The sequence below is a fragment of the Halichoeres trimaculatus genome, unplaced genomic scaffold, assembly GCF_033239565.1.
Source record: "Halichoeres trimaculatus isolate MK-OKI-2021-1 unplaced genomic scaffold, fHalTri1.1 fHalTri1_scaffold_5, whole genome shotgun sequence".
NCBI lineage: Eukaryota > Metazoa > Chordata > Actinopteri > Labriformes > Labridae > Halichoeres > Halichoeres trimaculatus.
The window spans coordinates 29,029,674-29,055,553 of NW_027437183.1; the positions used below are offsets into that span (position 1 = coordinate 29,029,674).

General features: G+C 40.7%; 1 protein-coding gene across 3 annotated transcripts in view; it reads right to left on the bottom strand.

Annotated features, from left to right (window-relative positions):
- Positions 1 to 25,880, bottom strand: part of vps13a (vacuolar protein sorting 13 homolog A) — a 33,702-nt gene that overhangs the window by 5,717 nt on the left and 2,105 nt on the right. The window contains exons 6-71 of one of the 3 annotated variants that reach the window (XM_074671314.1): positions 25,337 to 25,446; positions 25,149 to 25,208; positions 24,949 to 25,008; positions 24,584 to 24,664; positions 24,144 to 24,201; positions 23,692 to 23,819; positions 23,481 to 23,587; positions 23,189 to 23,360; positions 22,478 to 22,540; positions 21,722 to 21,854; positions 21,493 to 21,587; positions 21,215 to 21,357; positions 20,868 to 21,069; positions 20,654 to 20,768; positions 20,170 to 20,306; positions 19,913 to 20,045; positions 19,180 to 19,297; positions 18,941 to 19,082; positions 18,746 to 18,857; positions 18,457 to 18,632; positions 18,173 to 18,329; positions 17,930 to 18,009; positions 17,752 to 17,811; positions 17,321 to 17,519; positions 17,083 to 17,199; positions 16,774 to 16,877; positions 16,426 to 16,593; positions 15,708 to 16,015; positions 15,443 to 15,590; positions 14,992 to 15,163; positions 14,762 to 14,886; positions 14,499 to 14,668; positions 14,159 to 14,406; positions 13,798 to 13,979; positions 13,560 to 13,703; positions 13,245 to 13,454; positions 12,886 to 13,029; positions 12,547 to 12,648; positions 12,293 to 12,445; positions 11,950 to 12,208; positions 11,504 to 11,664; positions 11,147 to 11,250; positions 10,710 to 11,022; positions 10,462 to 10,598; positions 10,016 to 10,310; positions 9,810 to 9,914; positions 9,065 to 9,211; positions 8,518 to 8,649; positions 8,246 to 8,379; positions 7,909 to 7,977; positions 6,181 to 6,313; positions 4,231 to 4,288; positions 3,971 to 4,142; positions 3,482 to 3,635; positions 3,212 to 3,358; positions 2,977 to 3,058; positions 2,812 to 2,881; positions 2,252 to 2,366; positions 2,013 to 2,126; positions 1,757 to 1,902; positions 1,593 to 1,674; positions 1,359 to 1,472; positions 1,142 to 1,217; positions 819 to 982; positions 675 to 720; positions 455 to 578 (exon numbers count right to left, since the gene is read on the bottom strand). In XM_074671314.1, the coding sequence (XP_074527415.1) occupies positions 455 to 578; positions 675 to 720; positions 819 to 982; positions 1,142 to 1,217; positions 1,359 to 1,472; positions 1,593 to 1,674; positions 1,757 to 1,902; positions 2,013 to 2,126; positions 2,252 to 2,366; positions 2,812 to 2,881; positions 2,977 to 3,058; positions 3,212 to 3,358; positions 3,482 to 3,635; positions 3,971 to 4,142; positions 4,231 to 4,288; positions 6,181 to 6,313; positions 7,909 to 7,977; positions 8,246 to 8,379; positions 8,518 to 8,649; positions 9,065 to 9,211; positions 9,810 to 9,914; positions 10,016 to 10,310; positions 10,462 to 10,598; positions 10,710 to 11,022; positions 11,147 to 11,250; positions 11,504 to 11,664; positions 11,950 to 12,208; positions 12,293 to 12,445; positions 12,547 to 12,648; positions 12,886 to 13,029; positions 13,245 to 13,454; positions 13,560 to 13,703; positions 13,798 to 13,979; positions 14,159 to 14,406; positions 14,499 to 14,668; positions 14,762 to 14,886; positions 14,992 to 15,163; positions 15,443 to 15,590; positions 15,708 to 16,015; positions 16,426 to 16,593; positions 16,774 to 16,877; positions 17,083 to 17,199; positions 17,321 to 17,519; positions 17,752 to 17,811; positions 17,930 to 18,009; positions 18,173 to 18,329; positions 18,457 to 18,632; positions 18,746 to 18,857; positions 18,941 to 19,082; positions 19,180 to 19,297; positions 19,913 to 20,045; positions 20,170 to 20,306; positions 20,654 to 20,768; positions 20,868 to 21,069; positions 21,215 to 21,357; positions 21,493 to 21,587; positions 21,722 to 21,854; positions 22,478 to 22,540; positions 23,189 to 23,360; positions 23,481 to 23,587; positions 23,692 to 23,819; positions 24,144 to 24,201; positions 24,584 to 24,664; positions 24,949 to 25,008; positions 25,149 to 25,208; positions 25,337 to 25,446 (8,989 nt within the window). Of the gene's footprint in view, positions 1 to 454; positions 579 to 674; positions 721 to 818; positions 983 to 1,141; positions 1,218 to 1,358; positions 1,473 to 1,592; positions 1,675 to 1,756; positions 1,903 to 2,012; positions 2,127 to 2,251; positions 2,367 to 2,811; positions 2,882 to 2,976; positions 3,059 to 3,211; positions 3,359 to 3,481; positions 3,636 to 3,970; positions 4,143 to 4,230; positions 4,289 to 6,180; positions 6,314 to 7,908; positions 7,978 to 8,245; positions 8,380 to 8,517; positions 8,650 to 9,064; positions 9,212 to 9,809; positions 9,915 to 10,015; positions 10,311 to 10,461; positions 10,599 to 10,709; positions 11,023 to 11,146; positions 11,251 to 11,503; positions 11,665 to 11,949; positions 12,209 to 12,292; positions 12,446 to 12,546; positions 12,649 to 12,885; positions 13,030 to 13,244; positions 13,455 to 13,559; positions 13,704 to 13,797; positions 13,983 to 14,158; positions 14,407 to 14,498; positions 14,669 to 14,761; positions 14,887 to 14,991; positions 15,164 to 15,442; positions 15,591 to 15,707; positions 16,016 to 16,425; positions 16,594 to 16,773; positions 16,878 to 17,082; positions 17,200 to 17,320; positions 17,520 to 17,751; positions 17,812 to 17,929; positions 18,010 to 18,172; positions 18,330 to 18,456; positions 18,633 to 18,745; positions 18,858 to 18,940; positions 19,083 to 19,179; positions 19,298 to 19,912; positions 20,046 to 20,169; positions 20,307 to 20,653; positions 20,769 to 20,867; positions 21,070 to 21,214; positions 21,358 to 21,492; positions 21,588 to 21,721; positions 21,855 to 22,477; positions 22,541 to 23,188; positions 23,361 to 23,480; positions 23,588 to 23,691; positions 23,820 to 24,143; positions 24,202 to 24,583; positions 24,665 to 24,948; positions 25,009 to 25,148; positions 25,209 to 25,336; positions 25,447 to 25,880 lie in introns of all 3 variants that reach the window. The other 2 variants (XM_074671313.1, XM_074671315.1) reach the window with 2 other exon arrangements.

The following is a 25,880-nucleotide window of genomic DNA, read 5'->3' on the forward strand; positions in this document are numbered from 1 at the left end:
TGTCGCAGCCCTAAAACTCTGGAACGGGCTGCCTCAAAGTATTAAACAGGCCCCATCTCTGCCCGTTTTTAAATCCTTTCTTAAGACCCAATTTTCTCCCTGGCCTTTGAAGCACAGTAGCTGGCAATTGTTTTATTGTTATAATTAATCTTACTTATTTTATTTTGCTTCTTCTGTGTTTTTATTCATTTTAATTTGTTTAATGTCTTTTATATTGCTCCTTGTCTTTGAGAAAATCATTTTACTTATGTTTTATGTCTGTTCCTTTATCTTGTATCTTATTCACTCTCCTGTACAGCACTTTGTTTCAACTATGGTTGTTTTTTAAAGTGCTTAACAAATAAAGTTGGATTGGATTGGACTGGATACAGCATAATTATATACACACACAATGGCACAAAAATGTGTTCCCTTCACACATTTACAAACATACACACAAACTAAATGGAAATACCTCTTGATCCCTTGGAAAGTACTGCTGGCCATGTCAATAATGCCTCCTGTGGGTCTGGCTACTGCACCAACCAAACCCTTCCCAACACCTTTGAAGAAGCCAGCTGCACCCTCCTTCTGGGCTCCTGCAAAACATTTTTATCATGTACCTCATTGTTCTGTCCATAAACTTTGAACCACTACATGTTACAAAATCTGAATGATGGTATAAATCCACACACCTTTGATAGGTTTGGTAACAATCCCTGTGATCCCACTGACAAAACCCTGCAATGAAACGCAGAAATATTATCCTCACAGGAACAAATCGGTCTTGGTGGCAATTTGGATAATTGATGAAATTATTGACAAATTTGAGTACGTACAGACACTAATCCCTTCCCACCCCTGGTCAGCCCCTCTCTCAGGCCACTGGGCTGTTTGTTCATGGCTTCTCGTCTTTTTTGCTGGTACTCCTCGTCCATCGTTATGGCAGCGACACCCTTCGCCATGGCACCTGTGATCCTGGAGGCCGCGCCTGCTATACCACCTGGAAAGGCAGAGATGAATCTTTCAATAGAGCGATCACCAAGTATATCACAGTTTCCAAAAGAAGCAATAATCTTCATGGAGAAAGACTTTTGTATCTTTACAGATCTGAATTATTCAGTCACTTTTCACAGGTGTCATCTTCCCGAGCTGATCTTACCTACAGCACCTCCCACCAGAGCCTTCACCCCAAGAGCCATCCCCTCAACAAACTCCTCAGGCCCCTGGATGGCTCCCTAGAAAACCACAGACAACAGGTAAACCAAGTTAACACATACAGTCTAAAAAGTTGAAGAAAAGCTAATAGATAAAAACAAAAACATGACATCAATGGTAACATCATATTACATGTGAGTGTAGGAGTGTTACATTCCCACCTGATAAGGCTCATAGAAGAAGGCCTCCACTCCCTCTGACAGCCCTCTGATGAGTCCAAAAGGATTCCCGAGCACATCCAGACCAAGAACCAGCACATACATCTGTTTGATAGCCTGACACACAGATGTAGTGAAGAAGTTTCAGTTTGTCATGGTTGATTACCAGAGAAGCACAAACATGAATGTCCTCTGCGCTGAATTCCATTGCTTTGTATGTGGTTGTGTGTGCGTTACCTGCTTTGAATAATGTCTGATGACCTCCCACTGGAGCTGCTGTGTGGTGCAAAACTGGAAGGTCAGCTCAAAGAAGGCCAGCCTAAAACAAGAGACAGAGTCACACAGGTGCTGCTGTGGTCTGATTCTGTGTTGCCTTTTGGAGCAGGTGCATGTGTGCGTACTTGAACACAACGTCCTGCACGTCAGTGAGTGTGGCCCCAATACTCTTCAGCAGCAGGTTGAGGGACTGGACGGGGATGATTTCTTTGTCTCTCTTCTCCTTCAGGCCATCTTCTCCTCCTGTACTCAGAGAGAAACTGAGGTGCAACTGGAAACCAAAGACATGGAAAACTTAACTCACACCTGAAGCATGTTTTGTAGTTATTTTATGCATTTTAATGTATAGTTAAGTAAGTACAAACTGAACACGAGTCACACCTTGATGGGAGAGATGTGGAAGTATTCGTAGAGGCTGATAGGAGAGGTATCAGCAGCAGAGGCGTGGTTTAACTCTGTCTTTATGTACTCGATGTCCTTCTCAAACAGTTCCACCTAGAGGAAAAATAAACACAAGGATGTAAACGTTCAAGGTCAGGCGTGTCTTTGTGACTCTTCATGTCAATAGACATTATAATGAGTCACAGACATGACTGTTTTTGGACATGTGAGAGTCAGACCTCCTGTTCTGAGCTGGTGATACTGGCATCCTCGGCTGTGAACAGGTCCAGGATGGCATACAGGAACCCAAGATCCAGCTTCAGATCCATCTCCTGAATCAACACCTTGAAGTACCTGAGGAGAACAGAAATTCAGATGAGCTGATTTATCAATGAGCTGATCAAAATTAAGTGAACAACTTTTGAACCCCGTTTCAACTGGAGACTATTTAAAGTTTTATAATAAAAAGAACAGAAAAAAAGGCATGTGAAGATCGCTCATTGAGCTCTGTTTAATTGGAAGAACATTCCCCAAATGCTTTTTGACATTGAATGGATTGAACTAATGATGTCAATAAAATTCACATTATTGGAATAGTCATTTGTTACTGGATGTCAATGGCAGGAATTGGCTACAAAGCAAAAACAAATACTTTCCAGGCCTAAAGGATCAAAGGAAGCTGATTAAAATAAGAATTGCAGTGTCACTTTTGCCACCCAAAGTGATAAGAAAATCTGATAAAGAACGATCAAACAAGAAAACAAAGTGAGGAAAAGATTATAACAGAAAAAACAATTACTTGATGCGAGAGATATCGGAGTGCCCGGCTGTCCTCGTGACGATGCTGATATCAGTGAGAGGTTTGGGCTCTGTAAGAAAAATAACACATATTACAAACTTTATCAGTGCATATGGAGAGTACATGCAGGTACGGTTAACATTGTTTAGAAGGAGAATAACAGACCTGCATCCATGGTGATAGATTTGGGTAGTTTTACAGGATAAAAAACGTAAGGGAAGATGGCTCCTGGCAGCTGATTCTGGATCTGTGGCAGGAGAGGATGATTACTTCAGATTCACTCCATTTGAATGATTATTTTATAAATATTAAAAATATATGTTTACTGATCTGAAAGAAAGTGAAGACTCATCTATGCAGCTAATGGGGGGGGGGGGGTAGTTTGTTTAATTCTTTTCACCTGAATACGGTGAATTTGGACGCGGTAGGCACTCTGTCGCTGTGAGACGCTGTACTCCACCTTCACTCCAGGCAGGGAGTGTCTCCTGAGAGGAGCTTCACACGGCTCAAGCATTCTCATATCCACGCCATTGGGAGTAAAAACCACCTGGAGCACATTTACAAACACCACAGAATCAAAACATTTAGGCCCACAACAAAAATCAACTTTAAAAAAAAAGTGATTATCTGAGAAGTAAACCTACAAGAGTCAAATTTAAACGAAAATCACCTGGTAGTTGTTTTCCAGTTCATAGACAGCATTCTCTGATGGTCCAGATTCAATATACTCCTGAAATTTGTTCTCAAGCATCTCAGCTTCTTTCGTGCTCAGAGTCTTCCAGCGGTTCTTCTTCTTAGGCTTCAGTTCCCACACCACATCAGAGCTTTGGCAAGAAAAGAAAAACAGAGTGAAATAAATGAAGCGTGTTCCTCAAGCACTGCACAGATTTCATGCATAAACATACAACATACAACAGTCCTGACAAACAATCAAAACATTTCTGGAGCATTAAGACACCATCAGGTTGAGCACTGTTGCGCTTTGGTTATTCCATAGCAACAAACATTAAACTCAAGAGAACTGAAGTTATGTTTTCTTTGTTATGACACAAGCACAACTGCATAACATTCAGCAGAACAATAACTGTATCTAGGCCACATTTGCAAGCATTTATGTATGTAAACATAAGCACTGTTATGAGTGCTGCTGCTTATCTACCTTGTGATCCCGATAAAGGAGACTTCCTGGCTGCTGCTGTTGTTGATCAGAGAGACGCCCATGTTCTGCAGCGACAGGATGATTTCTTGTTCAGCCAGCTGAGCCTTCTCGCTCTCACAAAGCAGCTTGTAGATCCGTTGCTCTTCAGTGAACAGAACAACGCGCTGAAGACCTGCGAGTCAATCCACAACACGCTGATTTAAAACTCTATTGATGCTATAACAATCAAAGCCTCTTATTTCAGCCTCTGTGCATTTTACCTTCATAAAAGGAGATCAAGAACAGCTTTCCATCATTGTGCATGTCCTGTCGCATGTCCTAAAGATGCCAGGGCAGAAAAAACACACAAGCCATTTTATAGGCAGGACTGCTTTCTCATACTACACACAACAAACAGAGCCAAAGGTGCAGCAAAGATGATAACTCAGTAAAAAAACGCTTTTACAAGGTAGTCACCATAAACTCATCAAGCATAGAAGAAGTGTAGAGTCGTAACTAATACAACTTGAATAATGGCCAAAGTAATAAGACGAATAATCTAACTCCCATTTTTTTTCTCCTTGAGTCTTCACATCTTAAAATAGGCAAAAGAAATTTTATCAGAGAATAATCTTTTTAAGATCCTCAAGAAATCTAGAAAATGGGTCTTTCTACAGGTTTTCTAAACCACTATTTGAAAACGGTATTGCTGTTTGGAGCAAAGCCCTGAGGGAACACATGTGCATGAATGTTTTTGTGCTACTGAAAGCAGCTACCCTGGATATTTATTTTTACCTTATACATTTAGTATCTGATAAGATAAAGAGTTAAGATTTTGATTTTCACTTTTAAATGGAGAAATAGTGTCAAACTTTTCTACCATAAAAGTCATACTAAAAAAAATTAAATCCAAGCAAGTGTTGGGGACTATTTTTACTTAATATGAGCCCGATACACCTGAAAAGTCAAAATATAGCTTCAAGACATTAAAGGTCCCATGTTGTGCAAAAATCACTTTATTAAGTCTTTTAGTGAAATTTGTGGGTCTTTGGCTTTCCTCCCAGCCCACAAAATGTGATATTTAATGACAAAACCTGTACTTAGTAGTGCTTGTGAATGTAAAATCCTGACCTAAAACAAGTTGTTTGGATTTTGGGGATTTGCCGACATCAGCAGTTCCCTTTTTTGACCAATCAGGTCAACCACCAGAGCTGATACCCCCGAACCCACTCCCCGCTGCTGGTGAGAAATCTCTCCAGCAGCGGGGAGGAGAATGCCGAAGTTGAAGACCCATCACTGCTCTGTTTTTGGCTGTAAACAGCCACATAGTTCCATGCACGAGCTTCCCATCTTGGAAGAAGACAAGACTAAGTATCTAGAGTTCATTTATCAAGGAAATGTGCCAGCTACACTCAGTAAAACTGTGCATGTGTGTGTTAGTCATTTCACGGTCGACTGCTTTTCAAACTTTGGACAGTACAACCGAGGGCTAGCGAATAGACTGGTCCTGAATCCAGGAGCATTACCAACCATCCACCAACAAACCTGGGACCCTGGAAATGTGAGTATTTTAAATGCTGTGTGCTGTGGAGCAGATGTAAGAGTTTTTCCTCAGTGTCCCCCCTGTCTCTGTGTTAGCTTCAGGATGCTAACTTTAGCTGCAGTTAGCCTGTTGTTTTAGCCTGTAATGTTACAGTAAACAAGCTTTGCTGTTTTCTAAACATTGTGCACTCAGAGCTCATGGTGTCACTCTCAATGATACTGGAGACCGGGGCGGTATCAGTGGTGGCTCATTTACATATGAAGGTCACGCCCACATCAGAGCGTTCTGAACAGAGCGGCTATGAGAGCCTGGAAACAATGCTGCTGTGCTTGATTTATTGGCTTTTTGGACCAAAACATGTTACTACCATTTCATGAAGACATCAATGATACATATTAAACTGCAGAAAAGGAGCAGAATATGGGACCTTTAAAAGACAAAAATGAAGTTAAAAATGTGTATGTAATTTTTTTTAACTAACAAAGTATTAATACAAGAAACTAACCAAGTATGTTTGTCTCATCCTATTGAGAGATTTTATTTAATCTTCATATAAATTCAGGTGTCGTTTTTGTCTTTTGATAATTTACAATAAGACATTTTTCATGACTTTTAACATGATTTTGTCGTATGTTAAGTCTTGCCTAGATTTCTGCTTTTTGCAGTGCATGCATGCTGGTTACATTACCTCCTCACTCTTCAGCTTCCCACTGTAAGCCCCACACCTCCAGCACAGCTGTCGAGACCCCGTGGGTTCAGTCCACGTGTAGTGAACAGCTTTCCCTGCCTCCAGCTCCTCCTTCTCTGCCTCTTTCTGAGAGCTGCAGTGAAACCCATCATATCACACACAGAAACACACACACATCATGGATGCGTTATTACAGTCTTATCCTCCACTGATTAAGATCAGAGTGAGTAAATACTGACAGACGGCGGTACAGAGAACAATATGACAGAGAAAACAATAAACCAGAGCCCAACACTGAGAGTCTATAACTACGACAACCATCCAATCCGAAAGAGCCTCCACAAAGAGAACATATACAGATCCATCAACATACAGAGATATGATAGAATATAACAGAACGTGACAGTATGGCAGCCAATCCCTGAAAGTCCCCAACGTACTCTTCTGGAGATAAATGGTTTGTTTCCACATTATCCCATCCATATTATATCTGGAGCATATTAAACGAGCCCTTGTCTAGGATGAAGATGGAAAATAAGAATACAAAAGTCAACAAAACAAAACTACAGAAAGAAGCAAGAGGTGCGATTCCTCCGGTAGAATCCCATCCAGTCAGCGGCATTCAAATGATAGTTTTCTACAAGAAGAGATGCTTTAAGACCAGGAAAAGGAACAAAGAAACATAATAATAGATGAGTACAATGGTTTAGATGTCAAACCTGCTCCTTTACTTTACCTCTCTGGTGCCTAAACATTCTAAATCAATTTGGAGATTACAATAAAAAGCATAAAAGAGTGAGATGAATTATGCTGCACCAGTAAACAATTCAGAAAAAGTGCTTTAATACAGCAGATTATAAATATTTCCCCTCCAAAAGTCTGGTAAAAAATGTGATGAAGTATTTTAGATGAGTAGTGCAGGTATTGATCTCTGATCAGTAAAGATGAGGAGCAGATTTCACAGACAAACCAGAGTCTGAGGTGAAGCAGTCTGCTTCTACGACTTATCATTACCTGAAAATCACTCTGCACTCTGCACTCAAGTGTGCTGCCACTACAAAGTGGCTGTGAATTTAGCATTTAAATCTAGCATCAATTTATATATTCACGCTGCATTGTTTGTTTGATTCTGTCCTCTTCCCTGCTTCCTTTCTGTTCGTAATTGTTAAGATAAGATGTGTCACATTACATGCTGTATGCTTATTTCTATCAGGTGTCATCTTCAGACCAGAGCAGCTCAATGACTTTCATCTGTTACCCATAAAATACTTAAAATAAATGTCACCTGACATTGCAGAAAACAATCCATCTCTACAACTCTCTACAACAGTATATAATAGTCAGTTACCCTGCAGAATTTAAAGAGGATAATCGTTGCATTTTTGCTGTACTTGAATTATTTTACTGTGTTATTTCTTGCATAAAAGATCATTTGACAAGCTCTGAAATAAACTACATTTGCATAAACTGGTTCTCTTGCTTGGTCTCAATATTTTCATAACCTTTGGGATCAGAGAACTTTTTGCACTCTATTTTTTCTATAAAACTCAGCTTTTCTGCCATCTTTTTTCATGTGTGTTTTAACCCTTTTTAAAAAGAGAAGAGATACACAATAAACAACTTATGCAGCGTTTTCAGAGTCCCCTTTTTCCATTTCTTAATTCTTAAACATCCTGAGTTCAGAGTGTGTCACAAGAGTTTTCTTCCCTCCTCCTCGTGTTTCTCTACCTTTCCACCTCCCCTGAGAAGGAGAGGTCAAGAATCGAGTCAGGAACCCACGCTGTTTCTTCCAGGGCGCTGCATGACCCATAACAAACAAACATAAATGACTTTAAGGAAAACAGTCACTGTTTATCACTGATTGAAGAGATTGAGGTGGCTGAAAAAAGAGAGCACAGTATTTTCATTCAACACATTCAGGAAATAGATAAATGCAGCACTGCAAAAACTGAACATGTCATGTTCATGTTCTATCTGGTGCGAGTCGCTCCGTTTACTGCCCCTATCACAAATACTTAATTCAGTAAAGTATGATGACATTTTTCCTACTGTTTCTGTCTCTCACCTCTGATGGAATTGCAGAGTCAGGTCTTTGGTGTGGTTAATGATGAGGAAAGGTGCTGCGCCGTCATGGTACTCTGAGAATCTGATGGTGGCTGAGTGCTCTGACAGGTTCACGTCAACAGTGATCCCACCCACCTGAAGGAAAACAACAGTCTCAATCCTGAATGTATCAAAGATAAATATATTCTTAAATACCCGGTTACATTTTAATCTGATTACAAATGTGTCAAAAAATCTAATTATAAATCCCCCAGTATCTTTATGTCCACTCACAGAGTTGTCCAAATGCAGCAGGAGGCAGTTTTCTGGGCGTGTGAAGTCAATAGTTTGAGGAGGAGACAGACAACCTTCTACTTTGATCTTCAGCCGCTTGGTGTCGTTCTCGGGCCAGAAGGGAATGGCTGACTAAATGTTGAAATACACAAAAACCATTACTAACAGTGTGGAGTAAAAGTTTCATCTGAAAGAAGTTAGACAGGAAATGACTCAGTATTTAAGAAGCGTAACTCTGAAAAGATAAGAGACAGTTTCACGAAAGGAGTTCCTGTGTTTTTTTGTTTTTTTTTGAGGCACTGAGTCAGACTCTATATTGAAAAACCCACCAATGAATCTGTCCACCTTCTAACTGAACACCTACCACACTGATCTGGACCTATGGTTTACACAATCATTCATATAAAATATGATTGCTCATGGAAGAGCCAAAAGTAAAAACCTTCTGTGTGGTATCCACTTTGCAATGATGGTGAAAACATTGAACACATCAAACATGTGTCTGCGAGGAAAACCTGATGAAAGCTGAAACTGGTTTGACTCTGACCTGCTCTGGCTCAGCCTCGGTCCAGTTGTCCTGCCCCTCCTCACAGATGAAGACGCTGTGCTTGGTTCTGTTGACCAGCATGTAAAACGGCACAAAACTAACGATGCGAGTCAGACTGAAGCTGCTTGCGTCGATCTTCACACCAACCTGAGATCAGAAATACACATACGCAGATGTTGACAGTGGGCTTGGACAGAAACAAAACCTGCCTTTCTTACAAACTTAAAGAGGGGGTATTAAGCTTATCTTTATTTCAAATTCATACTGAACGTATGCAAATTTTTAAACTGCTACATGTTAGCATGTTGTAGAAATCCCTGAATCTGTTTGTAAACTGATCAAAGCAATCTGTTCAAGAAATATCATTAAGTCTCGATAAGACTAAGTGTAATGTTGAGATCATCCCATAAGGAATTCCCACACGGTTCACTACATGTTGGACGGAGGCTTTAAAACACCAAGGTTTGCCCATAGCTCTGACCCTACAAACTCTTGTCAGAACTCTTGGAGCAGGGGGCCTTAAAGAGACAGCATCTTAAAGAAAGAGCTGTAGACAGAAGCTTTCTAAGGTATCAGTGTGAGAAAAATAGGGATTTTTTTACAGCTGTAAATGCTGTAAAGCTAGGGGTGCCAAAGGGACAGAATATGCCCAAAAAAGCGTGATACCCCCCTTTTTAATCAATTAAAACAGAGCTCCTTAAATAAACATGTCATAGTGTATTATATCTGAATGTTAAGATCTTACCAGATAATCTTTATACCGGCCTTTACATTTGACATCTCCATGACTACCCACTGTGTCCAGGGAGAAATCATCAGAGAGCTCGCTGTCAGAGATCATGAGACGGACCTGAAGGTTGAGAGGAATGGCATCATTCTTACTTTTGGTTCTTGTATAACAGAAAATCAAGAAGTTTCAAAAAGCTGAGATATAAACTTCGTCTGTTTTACCTTGTTGTTTTTCAGGAAGTATCGGGGCTTGAAGGAGAACAGCAGGGGCATGTCGTAGTCCAGGGGGTGTTTGCGGTGGATGTCGTCAGCCTTGTACTGCAGCAGCCTGCCGGTCTTGTTCACCATCCAGTACGGTGAGTGGATAGCAACCACTGTCTGTCCCTGGTCATATTTGACATGCACTGCAATATCCAGCTCTGCCTTCTTCCTCTCCTCCCCTTCGCCATCGTCTTCATCATTCTCTCGTAAAGACTGGAAAACTATGAAGGTGATCTCCTCCTGATCGCTGCAGAGACTGCATGAGAATATTGTTTGTACTGATGAGACTTGGGCTTTATTTAACAAAATAACAGTTACAATATATCATCAAAAAAGTAAGATACAACAAATATGACTAAAAACAACACAGATTAACAAATGAAGGGAAAGAATAGATGAAGTTAAACCTGTAGTGAGCAGACCAGTCCTGAGCCAGGTAGTTCAGTAAGCAGAGATCAAGACTTGACTGGTTGATGACTGCAGTGTGAAGATGGGCAGAGTGGCCAGGGTCCAGAGTGGCCTCAGGGGGAGAGACTCCACTGTCCTGTTGATCACAGTTTAACAGTCTAACACACTAACCCAACCTTATACTCCTTTTCAATCCACAATAGCCGACCTACAATAAATAAAACAATAACCAGTCAATCCATCCTACCTTCAGCTTGTAGGAGATGGGGTAGGGCAGCAGGTTTCGGAGCAGGATGGAAGGCCACAAGTGAAGCACAAAGGGCACATCAAAGTTCTCCCCGGCACCTCCAGTGTGCTTGAATGTCACAGAATCTTTTACTGGCACAATGTTGACAACCATCACACCCCCCTGATCTCCACTGCGACGGCATGTCTGCTGGAGACGTCCCTCAGGCGGCTGGTTGCTGACGTCTTCGTAACTGAAGCCCTCTGAGCATTCAAACAGCTCGTCCTTGCTGTCAGCATCGCCCTCTGTCACCGGCTGCAGGCTCAGCTCAGACCTGAGGGGGGCAGCAGAGAGTAGATATAGGCATGTGCTATGTACTATGTCGGTGTTTATGGACAAAAAAAATACTGTTCGAAAGATGTGAGTGAACATTAGTTTACTTGTGTGTTTGCACTCACCTGTATGAGTCCAGAGGAACACAGAACTCTTCAGTGGGGAGAGCTGAACCCAGACATGTTGATCCTTCAAACACTCTGAATGGGATTGAGAAATGATTGATGATCTGCAGGGAAGAAGAACAAAGACAGACTGTCATTTCACCTCCTCTTTAATGACTGATACTGATTCACTAAGACTGCTGCCTTTTTCAATAACAACCCAGCTACATTACTGAAATACATACTGAAAGATCTGAAGTAAAAACGTAACAACAGTTAAATTACAATCCATCATTACTTCACACTATCATGTGTTTTTTCACCAATCAATGTGAGGCTAAAAATGAACAAATGTGTATACATTTCTGTGTTAAATACCTGAAAAGGAGAGCGGATCTTGATGATCTTGCTGCCCTCAACAGAGTAAATCTGACAGACGAGGAAGCGAGTGACCCCTGATTCTTTGTGCATCACACTGTACATTCCCCTGCCCACTTTGATCAAGGGAATCACACTGGCTGAAGTGTGACCCATTGGAGCTAGACAGAAAAGAAGTCAGAGTAAGTCATAAGCAGCTGACTTGGAGGTATTCCAACTAAGTTATTATTCAATTACAGCAGAAGGGATGGATGAGACCCTGACAGATCTTTATCTCAAATAAAATGGAAAACAAGATCTCATTATTGTAAAAAATGACATCATTAACAAACTGGTTAGAGACAGAAAAGAGATCATTCTTTAAGATTTTTGCACAACTGCACAGTCTTGGCAGAAGTATATACTCAGTAGGCTTTTTATAAATTTGTGTGTGCAGGTTAACTTACTTGGCTGTATAAAATAGTCCTTCCCACTTAAGGAGATCATGGCTGAAAACTGGTCAGAGTCTGTTTTTGCTGAATAATCCATGCCAAGAGTTTCCCCGTCCTCTAGCTGTACAGTGCTGTTACTGCTCTGCATGCCAATGGGAGAAAACATCTCACTGTGGCAGACGGACACCGGTAGGCCCAGGCGGTTTTTGACAACAAACGGAGCTTCATCTTTCTGGAAGGAGTCAGCCGTCTGTTTGGCAGCCTCAGCAAATGCCTAGAGAAGGTGAAAAACATAAACATTACAGACGACTGCACATCAAAAGACTTTCTCTTAAAGAGATCACAGCACTCCTCATACCGTGCCAAGGTTACTCAGCATGGCCAGTCCACACTTAGAGAGGGTGATGTTGAGCTGGTCTTTACTGCTGATGACAATGACCGTCTTGTAGTCTGGGATGTTGTAATCAAGTTCATCGGACATTCCAGTGGACTTCACTGGCTTCTTCTTCATCTTGTTGGAGGAAAATAAAACAGAATGAAGAAGGATGTGTTTATCTGTGTGCATGTATGAGTATGCATCGTGAATATGTATGTATGCATATGGATCAGTACTTTCAGTTCCAGTCTCCATGGTTTGAAACCGTCTCTGGTCTCATCTTCTAGGGGCTCCAGCAGTGGTTCCCAAACTCCCATCATCTCATTGTAGTAGTGAACCTAGAGGATAAAAACATACCAAACATATGATAAATTCTTCAGGTAAAAACTGAAGACTTTGAAGATTTAATAGAATACCACCCTGTACAAAATTTATCTAAAGGAAAAGACATGACATTCTCGTGCTGCAACTAACCAAACAGTATGGAATGAGGCTGTTTCACAGTGAAGAGTTAATCATGTTATAAAGATCAGTTTGTAGGATAAAGTTTGGGAAACACAGAAGTTGTGTGTTACCTCCAGGTTGAGCTCACTGTGGAGATTAATGAGTGTTGACCAATTTTTGACGTCTCCATGGAAAGAGGACTTGGCCAGCAGCATGGGGACAGTGCGGTGTCCAACTCCAGCCTCCAGAGTCAGACAGATCGACTTGATGCTTAACTGCAGGGACAGACAGCAGGAAGATCAACACAAACTGTCTTACACATCACACTGGATCACCTTTTTTTTTTGGTCAAAGCATAAAATAGTAACCCACTGCTAGAAAAATCAGAGGTTTGTAGCACAAAGATGAAAATTTGCTGCTTAACAATAGCACAGCAGCATAAGTGACTGTATATGAAATCAGTCACACAAGTCACAATGCAGCTTAGCACCTGTAACGACTCTCCTTGAGGTATCAGTGGGACCAGAGATGCTGTGTCCTCATCCCCCTCCTCTTCTAGAAACCAGAGCTTCAACTCCTTCCAGCTTCTTTTCTCCCACAAGTCCACAGGAACAGGACTCTCCAGCTCCTCTGGGGTCTCCGCTGTGGGTGTCAGCGCCGATTGGATGGTGATTACTGTGTTGATGATAATTGGAGATACCTAAGCAAAGAGAGATGAGGAACGGTTTAAAAAAAATACATGTATACAAAGAACTTTCAGTCAAATTTATTGAATCAGAAAGTGTCATAATAAACCAAGAGTCACCTTCAGAGTGAGAGAATTGATGGAGACCTCCATTGCCTGAGGAGATGTTGGGGTTTGTGAACTCTGAAAGAACACCTGACACGGCTGCAGAACAGTTGTCACATTGTTTTTCCGCTTCTCTCTCAAGAAGGGACATGCCACAACCTGCACAACAATAATAATCAGTCATTTTTATTTTCTTCGGTATATCTTCAAATGAATATCTTTTGCTGTCAATGTTACACAGATAAATACAAACCTTGAGGTCTTTGATAGCAGCAGTCATCTGTGATCCCTCAGCATCACTTTTCATCACCAGCTCACACTCTGTGGTCATCACCAGAGCCGGAGCATCAGCACGTGTCAGGTCGGCCACAAACACGATCTCTGGATTACGCACCACAACATTCATCTCTGTCTTTGACACCACGGCAGGAGCTGCTGCTGTGGAAGAGGAGCAGAGAAACAGACAGATTGAGACAAATAAAGAGTAAATAAAATATCACTCTAAAAAGCTCTCAGATAAGCTCTTATCGGATCTTTTTATAATGAATAATTATAGACACCTTAATGTGTTTTTAGCTACCTAACAAAGTTAAATATTGATATGATTAACTCACAGGACTCTTTGGATGTGACAGAGTTGCTGATGTTCTTTTTATCAGTAGTGCTCTTGGGTTGTGGCACTTGAGCAAACCCCTGCTGCGTGGCCTTGAGGAAGATATCTGCCACTGTCAGCAGGAACTCCATGCTCGCACACAGATACACGTCCTGCACCACCGTGTCCAGGGTTGTGCCATCGCGGCCCTGGTGGTAGTTCACCTCCACCATCTTATTTTGCTCTGCCCCAGGACGCATCGCCATCATCCTAAAGAAGATAAAGTTGGACAAACATTTGATGGTTTCAATGTAGATTTAAAAATAGAGTATCTCTGATAAACAACTGAGTGCCCCTCGTACCTCGGAGTGACCATCTTGATCCTGGGTCTCTTGTCATCAAGAAGACAAGCAGCCAGTCGCACTGCAGCCTTCATTGAGCCGTCAGAGAACATGTGGATGGAGGTGGAGATGGTGCCTAAAGTAAACTCTGCCAACTTCAGCTGCTCATCATGTGAATCCAGCTGTTGTATCTGAATAAAGAAGTTTACATTGTGTTATAACAAGTAGCATATGTTAGTATTAATTATTTGTAGTATCAAAGACACTCTGTGTTTATGAATTACCACATTCCCATTGGGGCTGTACAAGACGAGCGTCATTGAGTCAAACTTGAAATCCAATTTGAGCGTGCTCTTCATTTTTGTGGATTTCTGAGTCTCCACTACAGCAGCTGTCACCACCGTGTTATCTACAAAGAAATATCACCAAAAACATCACATTGATTTGTTTTTTCTGAAGTAAAACTTTTGCAACTTCTATACACACATGAGCACAGTCACTAATAACTCCTTACTGCTGGCTGGTCCCGTGGTTCCAGAGCCCTGGGACTCTTTGTTAGACACAGAGTCTGAGGAGTGGTCAGTGGAGGGCACAGTAGGGGGAGCTGGAAGAGCGTCAGATTTTTCTGATAGATTCTCACTCAGAGTCCTCAAAACCACCGTCATGTCATCCTGGCTGAGAATCAGCTGTTAGGAGAACACACAGGATTTTAGAAAACTACTTTGGAAAACAGTTTTTGAGAATTCATAACTTCTGTTTTATCTGTTTCAAGGGTCACAAAAGGCAACAGATAAAATAAGGGTAAAAAAAAAAGATGAGACTAAAATCATTTTCCAAACTTTAAGAAAATGACATGAATGCACTAATAACAGATAATCACAATTCATTAAAAATAAATGTAAAAAAGTAACACACATGATGTAAGAAATTAATCCCTCCACCTGCAACCATGTAGCTGAACTTACACTCATTGGTTTGAGATGTGCAGTGATCTCTATGTCGGGTATGCTGTGGTACCAGTTGGATGATAGATTTCTCTGGATTTCCAGGTCCAGACTGACAGGCATCAAAAGCTGCGTCTCTCCCTGAAAACCTTCATTTATATACGTGGTCCTGAAAGCAGAAACAAAAAAACAGGTGAAGAGAAAAGTTTTGATTGTCGTAACTTTACTTTTTTAAAAAATAGAGCAGCAGGTTAACACTGGTTTCATCAGAGGGCTGCTCTCTGACCTGTACATCTTGAGGTCTGTCAGTTTCACAGCCATTTTATCCACCACAGGTGGGATCTTGGCACTGCTTTTACAGGGCTGCTTGTCAAAACAGTTCTTGACTGACAGCAGACCAAGGTCAGCTACAATGACATTGGAGGAAGACGAGGATTGGGGCAGAAAGATGACGGGTGCATTAAAGTGGACGTTCAGGGCGATCCGAGTGCTTCGCTCTGCCAGCTCCTTTACACCTGAGGCAGCCTTTTCTGCAGCCTGGACTGTGACCTCAGCCAGAGCCTCTTTAGCCTCCTGAAAGTTATTGATGAAGGCCTGTCAGAAAAACAGGATGGAAAAATTAGAATACTGGAGAGCTGAATGTGAATAGTAGATTGTGTGGTTGGATAGGAGGATGAGGAAGATGTAAACAAAAACACACTTTGATTCTAGGAAAAGCATTGTTTTTAGTAAGTTCAGAAAAACATTACATCAGATTTCAGTTTACAAAATCTAACTTAATTATGACCATAAGGAAATGAAAATCCTCGCATAAGAATGAATTGCAACAGAACAGCCCCACCAACATTAACCCTCACAAGTAAAACGATTTTAAAAGTGAACTGCATGTGAGAAAGAGAGAAGCTGAAATTTTCGGGGCCCAAAAATCCTGTAATGATCTAGAAAATGTCTGAGCTCTTCTGTGAAAGCAGTGTCAGAATATGTCAAGGACGTCTCATTCTTACCAGAATGGAGGAGACAAACTTGTTGAGGAAGATGACCTGGATGCATCCCACAGTCAGGGTGACAGACATGTCAACGTTTGACATGTCCAGATAGGCGTCGCCTTCTGTTGCATCTGTGTAGTTTATCATCCGAAAGGCAAACACTTCCTTATCTGCTATAGACACAGCCTGCAATGAGAGTAGGAGATTCCATAAACTGTGAATAATGGAAAATGTAAATCAAAACCATCAGCCAGCTACTAGTTAAATACAGAGTCATTGATGTGACAAACCTTGAATACATGGCAGTGACACAAGTACAGAAAGATATAACACATTAATACAGACTTTAAGACTTCTGCAATTTACCTTTTTGTAAAATGCATCCTTGTCACAGTCAAGAATCACAATGTTTTTCAGGTTGGCCAGAACTTCCATCTCCTTCTTCCTCATCAGAACCTCAGAAACCAGACCTGGATTGTTGAAAAAAATGAGATAATAGGCAAAGGGGTACATATGAGAAACTCCATCATAAGATGGCCAAAAAAGGAATTTTAATGCAAAATATTTTTTAGGAGGGATTAATGATGCATTATGACAGATAAAACAGGAACAATTCAGGCAAATCCACAAAGGCATACTTTATGTATCAAACAGGAGATGTTTCAACTTTTATACCTTCAATACTGATTTCAGAGATCCTGGCTTTTTGTCCTCGAATGAAAACTTTCAGACAGCGGAGATCAGCTCTGATATGAAGATTCACCACATCTGCAAACTTCTTAACCTTTGTACCTGCGGGAGTAAGGTGACATGAAGATCATGTGAAGGTCAAAGGACATACTGTAAACACAATCACAAAAGAATAACAGCTTAATTTATAGAGATTCTGACTGGAGATTTTGAGAGCTGTTACTTTTTTTCCTGGTAATACTAGCTTCCCCCTTCTTCTCCTCCTCTCTCTCTGGCTCTGCTTCATCCTCCTCGGGGATGGTGGGGAGCTCTTCCTGTCCTCCCTCTTTCTTAGGGGAGGGAGGAAGGAGGTTGTTGAGGAAGTTCATGGTGTTTAGTAGAGCCTCTATATGGAGATGGACATCCAGGGATGAAAAGGTCACCTGATAACGGGAAATAAAATGTTAAAATATTAGTGGAAAAAAAAAAAATTGGAGCATGCATTTTTTTGTTTTTATGCTCCCGTATTATCTGAATTTTTTTCTTTTTTTGTATTATTCTCTAGCATTCAATATTAAAATTGCTCAAATTTACCATACGCTGTCCTCAGTATTAAAGCACAACATAAATACAAACACCTAGAATATCATTCCAAGTAAATAAACATTCACTCACCTTGATGAGCTGCTCTGTGTTGTTGTGCTGGGTCTTGAACTCAGGGCCATTTTTATCAGCCTAAAAGGAGACACAACACCAAGTCATGTTTCCACCAATTGTAAAACAATACTTCTTGTGGATTTAAAAAAAAAAAAAACAGATATGCATCATGTCTATCTAAATTAATCACTCATACCTTAATATACTCAAGGGTCAGCAGGTCAACCTCTGTGTTATCTAGAGTGGTGATCAGCTGAACCTGCTTCTCTTCAGAGTCTAAACACAGGAAGGAACAAATAAAACATGACACATAAGAAGAGCAGTAAAGATCTCCCTGACTTTAACTCATATAAATGATGATTTTAATTCAGTAATCAACAAATTTTGGCCCAGAGAAAGTGGAGGAGGCAACATGCTACTGAAAGCATGATATACTGACCCATGTATTCAGGGCACTTGAGGCAGATCTCTCGTAGATAGGTGTTCGATGTCATGTCAAAGGTGCGTAATTTCAGTTCAGTCCCCAGACCTTCTATATCCAGGTGCAGTACTGTGATTTCCTGACCTCCAGACAGGCGACACAACTGAACAGAAAACTGAACAAAGATGGCATAGAGGGAGAGGCATGTGGCGAGATAAAGAATGAAAAATTAGAACTACAGAGAGATGAGGAGGGAATTGGAAAGACATTACAGACTCTATTTGAACCTGACCACTCTGTACCTCGCTAATTTCAAAGGTCAAGATGAGATCAGTCATGTTTTTCTTCGTATCTTCCTTCACCAGACTTCTTCTTTTGTGTAGGTCAGCGTACCGCAGGGGCATGGGATTATCTGGAAAGAATGGTCGATCACCAATCGGAGAGCTGGGAGCGTCATAGAACAAATCTTCTTCTGACCCTGAGAGGTAAAGGAAGCAAAACCAAACAATGACCTCTGTGTTGCACTGTAGTTTTAAATGAACAGAAGTAAAATGTATTTAAAAGGCTGTTTATGTGTGCCATGTCTCTCACCCAATGAGGTGATGCTGATGGTCTCACACGACTCAAAAATGAGAGAGGAGCGCTGATCCGCCAAGTTCAGAGGTCTCCTGGGAGTGAGCTGAGGGGTGAACGACTGTCTTGGCTGAGACAAAAAGAACAGTAAATCATAAGCACCAAAAAAGAGTATCAAACTACACTGAACTCATCAACCATGGCTGTCCTCACCCTTTGAGTGGTGGATGGACCAGAGCTGTTTGTAGGTCTACTCTCAGGCAGTGGGATACTCTCAACCAGCTCGAGAACACTTCGAAGTTTTACATCAGAAATGCGAAGAGACAGCAGAGGAAGCTCTCCAGACATCTTATACCTACAAACATGCAAAGATAGAGATTTCACACAAATCTGAGCTTTTTGTAGTCCTGATCTTTACCACAATAGTGAATATATTCATAGTTGGAACTTACTTTGCCATGCGGGAGTCTTTAACAACCATCGCCCTGCTAAAAACAACCTTAAGATCGACTGGCTCCAGGATGTGGAGCGGAGACTGTCTCTGCTTACGGGCTTTTTTCCAGTCCCCATCTACCACAGAGAGAAAGTTCAACATTTCTTTGTACATCTCAAAAATCAAGGTGAGATTTGTTGCTGCAATGTATCTAACAGCTTATTAAAAGACAAACATCTTTAACGCTGTAGAGATGACACACAGCTTAAAAGTTTGAGAGAGACTGAGCTAAAATGCATGTTAGAGCTGGACCCTGTTTATAGTTAACATTTGAATTCAGACACCAATGGATCGGTGCTGGTTTCCTTGATTTCGGGGGATCGTGATCAGGGATTAGGGATCGGCCCATACTTATATTTGAAACTGATCTTGTATACCTCTGGAAAGGTCTGACAGCCAGCCTTTGTTGCTTTTTGCACCAAGACCTAAAACTCAGGACACTTTATTGGTTGTTTAAGAAAAACATGAAGATTTTATTGTTTCACAGGTGTTCTATGATTTTCAATAAAATAAGCCTGACCATTGAAGTTAAATGGTGTCAGTTAAAAAAATAAACAATAAAAATTGGTATTGGCAGGTAAGGCTTTTTTAAGATCGGTGATAGGCCAGGAAATTGTGATTGGTGCACCCCTAGTTTAAGTAAACTCATTCTGTATGTGACCTCTCCAATAACATTTGACCTGTGTATGTACCTGGTTTGCTGTGAAGGAACTGCAGGCTGCTAAGCTGAATGTCAAAACTGTCATAGGCTCTTAACATGATGTCTTCAATGTTGCTGGAGCCCACTGACAGCTGAGGCAGATCTTTTTTGCTTTGACTGGACATCTGAAAAAAGTGACAAAATAACCCATTCATTTAGCCTTAGATTCCACTGACTCCAGATTGAGATTTGTCATAATTGTGTTTAGGTCAAGTTTACAGCAAAGTAATAAGCTTTCAATATTCTGACCTGAAAGTGTCCAAGATCCAGCAGCAGGATGTTCTGAGTGCCATCATAAAAGCCAGTGTGTGGAATGATGACATAGGAGGCCATCAGGTTCACCTTCAGGTCCAGAACTTTCTGTGTTTCAATGACATACATCAGACCTGAAAGGCAAAGTGGAAACAGAATATCAGAATAACCCAGCACAGATCAGAAAAAATAAACAGTAAACCATCCAGTCAACAAATACAAAAACTTTTGTGAGACATGAAAATCGCTTTGTCCATAAATAAATAAATTCTGAGGCGAAATGTGTCAGGAAACAATTAGCCTCAAGAAAATAAACAGGAACAACACAATCAAGCACTTTCAGAGTGTACCCTTTGAAAACATACAGAGAAATGACTGCAAGAAAAAAAACTTGACTTAGGAATGTAAACATTTGACCAGCACAGATTTCAGACCAGCTGCTGACACACAGCGCAGGTCTGTGCATGTCTGTGAAACTGGCCTGTGGCTGTACGGTCCCTGAACTGCTCCAGTTTCATGAGGGTTGCGTTCGTGAGCTCGTCCAGCTGCAGGTCGTCAGGAGGCATGAAGAACTGAGACATGCTGTTCACTGTTATCTACAAAATCACACAAACAATTGATTTCAATGAATGCCTGTTGTTCTTTGTATATTCTTTATAATTGTACATACAGACAGATAGACAGACAGCACTCACAGCATCGTAGATAATTTCTAAGGGCTGTGATTCCACATGAAGCCGCTGGTCAGCACTTTCGTCCAGCGGGTTGATCTCAAACAGGATGCAAAGCAGCGGAGTTCCTGCTCCTGTGGCTGCCTTCCGGGATGACAGGAGCGTAGGTGCAGGACGGTTACTGGCAAGGCCTGTGACTTCAAACAAACTGAGCTGGGCTGTGATTCTGATAAAGAGGAGCAAGAGGAAAGAAAATGTTAGTGACTGGTATTTTGGAAGGTACTGAAGATGATGCTATTTGAAACATAAAGCATGATTACTTTGAAAGTGATTGAGGAAACCCCCACAACATAACAATTTAAAGAACCAACTTGATAGCCTGTGCCCCAGGTCTCTGTGTGAGTGTGGACATGAGCTCCCCAACAGTCAGCTTGATGATCTCCTTCTTGTCCTTGTCATCTTCGAACGACACTGTCAGCCTCTCCATGTGGAAATTCACCTTCATGTCCTCAAACTACAAAGAGATAAAATCAAAGCAAAGGAAAACGTTTTTTCATTTTGATCTTAATGACAATGCTTAAGTGGGATGGAGAGCAGAAAAGAAGTGTATTATTAGTGAACAGGTGGGAGTATGGGAAAAGTGACTCACATCCTTTGGCAGGTTGGGATTTGCGGCAGTTTCACTGTATCCGATGGCAGTGTAGAGTTTAGATTTCTCAGCAGGGGTTAACAGCCCATCAAACCCTGCACACAGAAACAGAGCAGGGTTAATTGGTTAAATCATTAGCTACATTAGCTGTGGACTTGAGGTGTCTGTCACATATTTACAAGTAAATATTATCCGATACATTCATTTTTTTTAATTTACTGCATCCTACCTCCACTCTTAACTTCTTTTTTTTGTTTTTCTGGCTCTTCTCCCCAGTTCCACATCCAGCTAAGCCAGCCCTGAGACTCCTCTTCCTCCATCTTCATCCCAGGACGGTAAATGCACAAGCCAGCTTTGCTTGCCTGTTAAAGTTTAAAAATTGAGACAGTTCTGAGCTCTTTTCTTCCTTTTTTTCAAGTAGACACATCTTCACACAGATAAAGACAATTATAAAGCATTTAAAATAATACGTATGTGTTTTCCATTACTACTACCAGTTCATGATCACTTTATTCTGTGTCCACAGGAAGTAATCAAGTACATCACTGGGTTGTGCACAAATGTTGATTACCAGTATTTTGTAACAAATGTATTGTGCTGTAAAATTACAATGTACAGAAAGTGGCCGTGCAGGGAAATCAATGTTTAGTGTTCATCTCCAAACAGATGTTCAGTAAAAGGATGACAGTAAAATGAGACTCAGCACCACCCACAATACTAATGTATGACACTTAAGCCAAAACCTCAACCACTTGAAGCGGATGTGGTTTCCACTATCTGTTTTCTTCCATCACTTCTGCATGGTATATTGTAGGAGACATACTGTATGAACTAAGCTGTGTGTAAATTCTATACGCACTAATTGAACCTGTTTTTCTGATTTAAAGCATGTTTGTTTTATCTTTCGTGTATAGAGATACTACAGACACTTTGCAGAATAAGTAGACCAGCACAGACAACAGAGAAGGTTAGACAGGAAGCTTACCTCCACCTCAGCCTGCTGTCTAGCCAGTGTGATGTTAAAAATATCCAAGGTCTTCTCAGGCTCCTGTGAATGATCACAAGACAAATTGATTAGAGCTCTTAGCAGCTTCCTGCTTCACCATGCAAGGCTGCATCCATTATGATTCACATCGGGAAATACGATGCTTACAGAGCAGAGGACAGAGAGAGGAAAAGAGCTTTTGATTTAAGGTTGTGCTTCTCTGGCAAACAATATCAATCTCAAATGCACTTCAGTCAATCCCTCTGTAGTGTTAGACACTGGCTAAAGGGTTGTGATTACGGCTAGAGCAGACAGTAAATGTAACTTACTGAAACAGATATTGAGGAGGTGATATCTTTGCAATTAACTACTTTAATATTACATTGCAGGTATTTCATGGACTATATATGAGGTCTCTAAGTCAAAAGGGTATTTGACAGGACACAGTCAAGCAAGCACTGCAGGTCCTAATTTGCAAAAGCAAGAATGTCCTGCAACTAGTATATTTAGGTAAAAGTCAGCCAGGAAAACTCTTAAATACTAATGTGATGAAGCACAGTGTTGGTATATAACAGCAATAAAATAATTTCTATCTACCAAAGATCCTTGAGACATATTATTTGAAATTCTTGTAAAAAATCACAGATCTAAATTTGCCTTAAACCATGTGAAGCATGTAAAAGATACAAACTTAGAAGCAAGCTGTCTCACCTGTAGTGCCCTCAGCAGCTCTTCAGTGGGTTTCTTGCTTGTGATTTTTGTTTTGTAGAGCTCTCGATAGCATTTCACCATCTGTCGATGACGCTGGATGTGCCTCCATGACCACATGTGGAGACGAGGCTTTACATCTACTTCCAGGATGCCTTTGATCACATATTTCCACCTGAAAGATAAAAACAGCAAAACTGGCACTATCAAGCACTCACTCATAGGAGGGGTTAAAAGACACATGTTACGCATTACAGCATAGAAAAAGCAACAAAAGGTAAATGTGTTTTCTAACCATATATGGGCGTTTCTGTGAACTTGGACCATGGGTCTGTACTTCCTGTATGGCAGGTTTCGTGTCATCATATCCACTGAGCCCAGAAGCTCCAAGATGCTAATGTACTGGAAAGAGAGGAAGTCAGCGATTACTGACAGATAAAGAGTACTGGGGTTATCATCGCTGAGAAACTTCCTCAAACATGCTTACATACTAAAAGCACACCAACCTGGGCTCTGTTGAGTTCGATTGCCACCTCACTGAGGTTAACCATTAGGTCCACTTTGGGAGATGAGTGGTCCACATCTGACCGAGGATTCATCCGCAGTTTAGCATCAGCTGAGATGGGACGAAAAACTGTAGAAAAGCAACAGGAAACAGATTATTTCAGGCAAATTGTCAACCATTGTATCATGTTTCATAACAACCTCTGAGGCTGTTAATTGCTGTATTTTCATGGATTACATTGAAGTGTGTTTATGTTAGTGTGTTTCACATTTTTTACGGTGTTTTTTAGGCAACGCAAGGATCACAAACCAAGTTACAATTCATATCCACATAAAGGTGAGTGTTCATGATGCCAAGAACCAAGTAGCTTTGGAATAGTTTTACAGGTTATGGAGACAAAATGTAACACAAAAGAAACACAACATGTATAAAAGTTACACCATATACACTCACTATAGTCATGGCCGACAGAAAGAGAGCTGTGGGTTTCCATGCTACTCTGAAGACATCGCTGTAAGACATAAAGGCAGAGTTGCAGCATTTACCACTCATTTAACATGTTTAATTTTTTAAACTATCACTATAACACGTTTGCAAACATTAAAACCAACAGTTTACAGCCTATCTTAAGAGAAATACTGTAAATTAAAGTTATGGCATACAAAATGTCCAAGAGCCTTAAAAGCATTTTAGTGACCGTTTCCCATGCTCATCAGAGGAATCATTGTAAAGACTCTCAAAGAACTAAAAAGGCTCTTTAATCCTGTGACTCAAATTTAACATGGCTTAATGTTCCAACAATGGCAAGGTCTTGAGCCTAAAATACAAACAAGCATGGTTAAATCCGGGCGGGTGGAGACAAAGTTCAATACAGTACTACGAGGGTGACTCACCAAAGCCTCGTCTGGAGTGTGATTGGAGAAGAGAGTCGAGTTGACATTCCAGTAGGCAAACAAGTCGTCGAGCTGAACCAACTGAGTTGAGGAAAAAAACAAAGCAATTAGAGTGGCAAGAGCTGACAGAGAAAACATGAAGCAGAGCTGACAGTGTACAAGGGTTTGGTTTGGATCTGGCCCCAACGTTAGACATTAAAATACAACTGCTGGAAACAACAAGAAACGCTTAAAAAATCCATGAACTTTTAATTTACATTAGGTGAAAGTTAGCCAATTATAAACGTGAGTCATCATTTGGAACACACTTGATAATTCCCGCATATTTTCAGTGTTAAAGTTTATAAAGTGATTGAATTTCTTGCCTTGAAGAAAAGCCTTGAATTTTCATCCAGAAGACTGGGGTTCCAGTTCTCGTCAGATGTCTGTATGATCAAACAAGACGTTAGGCTTTCACTCGTGTGAACACTGATTTTCAGTAAAAATGTGCTGAAAGTTTATGTGCAACTTTGCAATAAATGTAATACAGGGTATATCAGACATAAAGAACATTGCAATGCATTACCTGAAGGCTGAGGTTTTTAAGTGACACTCCAAAGGACAAAGGACAGTTTGGATTAGTGACCTGAGGAAAGCAGACAGTAATAAGAGCAAAGCCCAGGTCAGTCTGGTTTATCACTTACTGTTTACTTTACAGAGAAAGATTTGAGCTAATGTGTATACAGTACATGTTTAATCAGCTTGAACACTTACATCATCTTCATAGCGGACGTGGATGTTGGAAATCTTGACCTGCAGGTTTTTGATGACCTGAGTGACAAGCTTCTCCACAAAGGTGTCCTGTTTCTCTAGACCAGGGTTCTCTGTCAAACAAAAAGGAGTACCATGACTACAACACGTGATCAAGTCGCTCAGCTCTACCCAAGCTTGCCTGAGGAACTTTTGTTTGACCTTTTGCTCCCTGACATTTAAAATGATCTTCCACAGACTCTGTAATTCACTTATAAATAATAATAATAATAATAATAATAATAATAATAATAAATTTTATTTGTAGAGCACTTTTCATCAAAGCGATCTCAAAGTGCAACAATAAAACAAGGTTAAAATACACTCACACAGTCAGACTGTGCTCTCAGAACTGCTTTATTTTCATCTAAATGTGTTCTTGCTGGCTTTTTAAGCACAGCAAAATAAATAGGAAATGTCAGCTTGATTTTTTCCAGTTACACCTTTTTCCACTTGCATTCATTCACTTTCACTTAGTTAAAGAAGCAGATCAACATGATTAACTTTA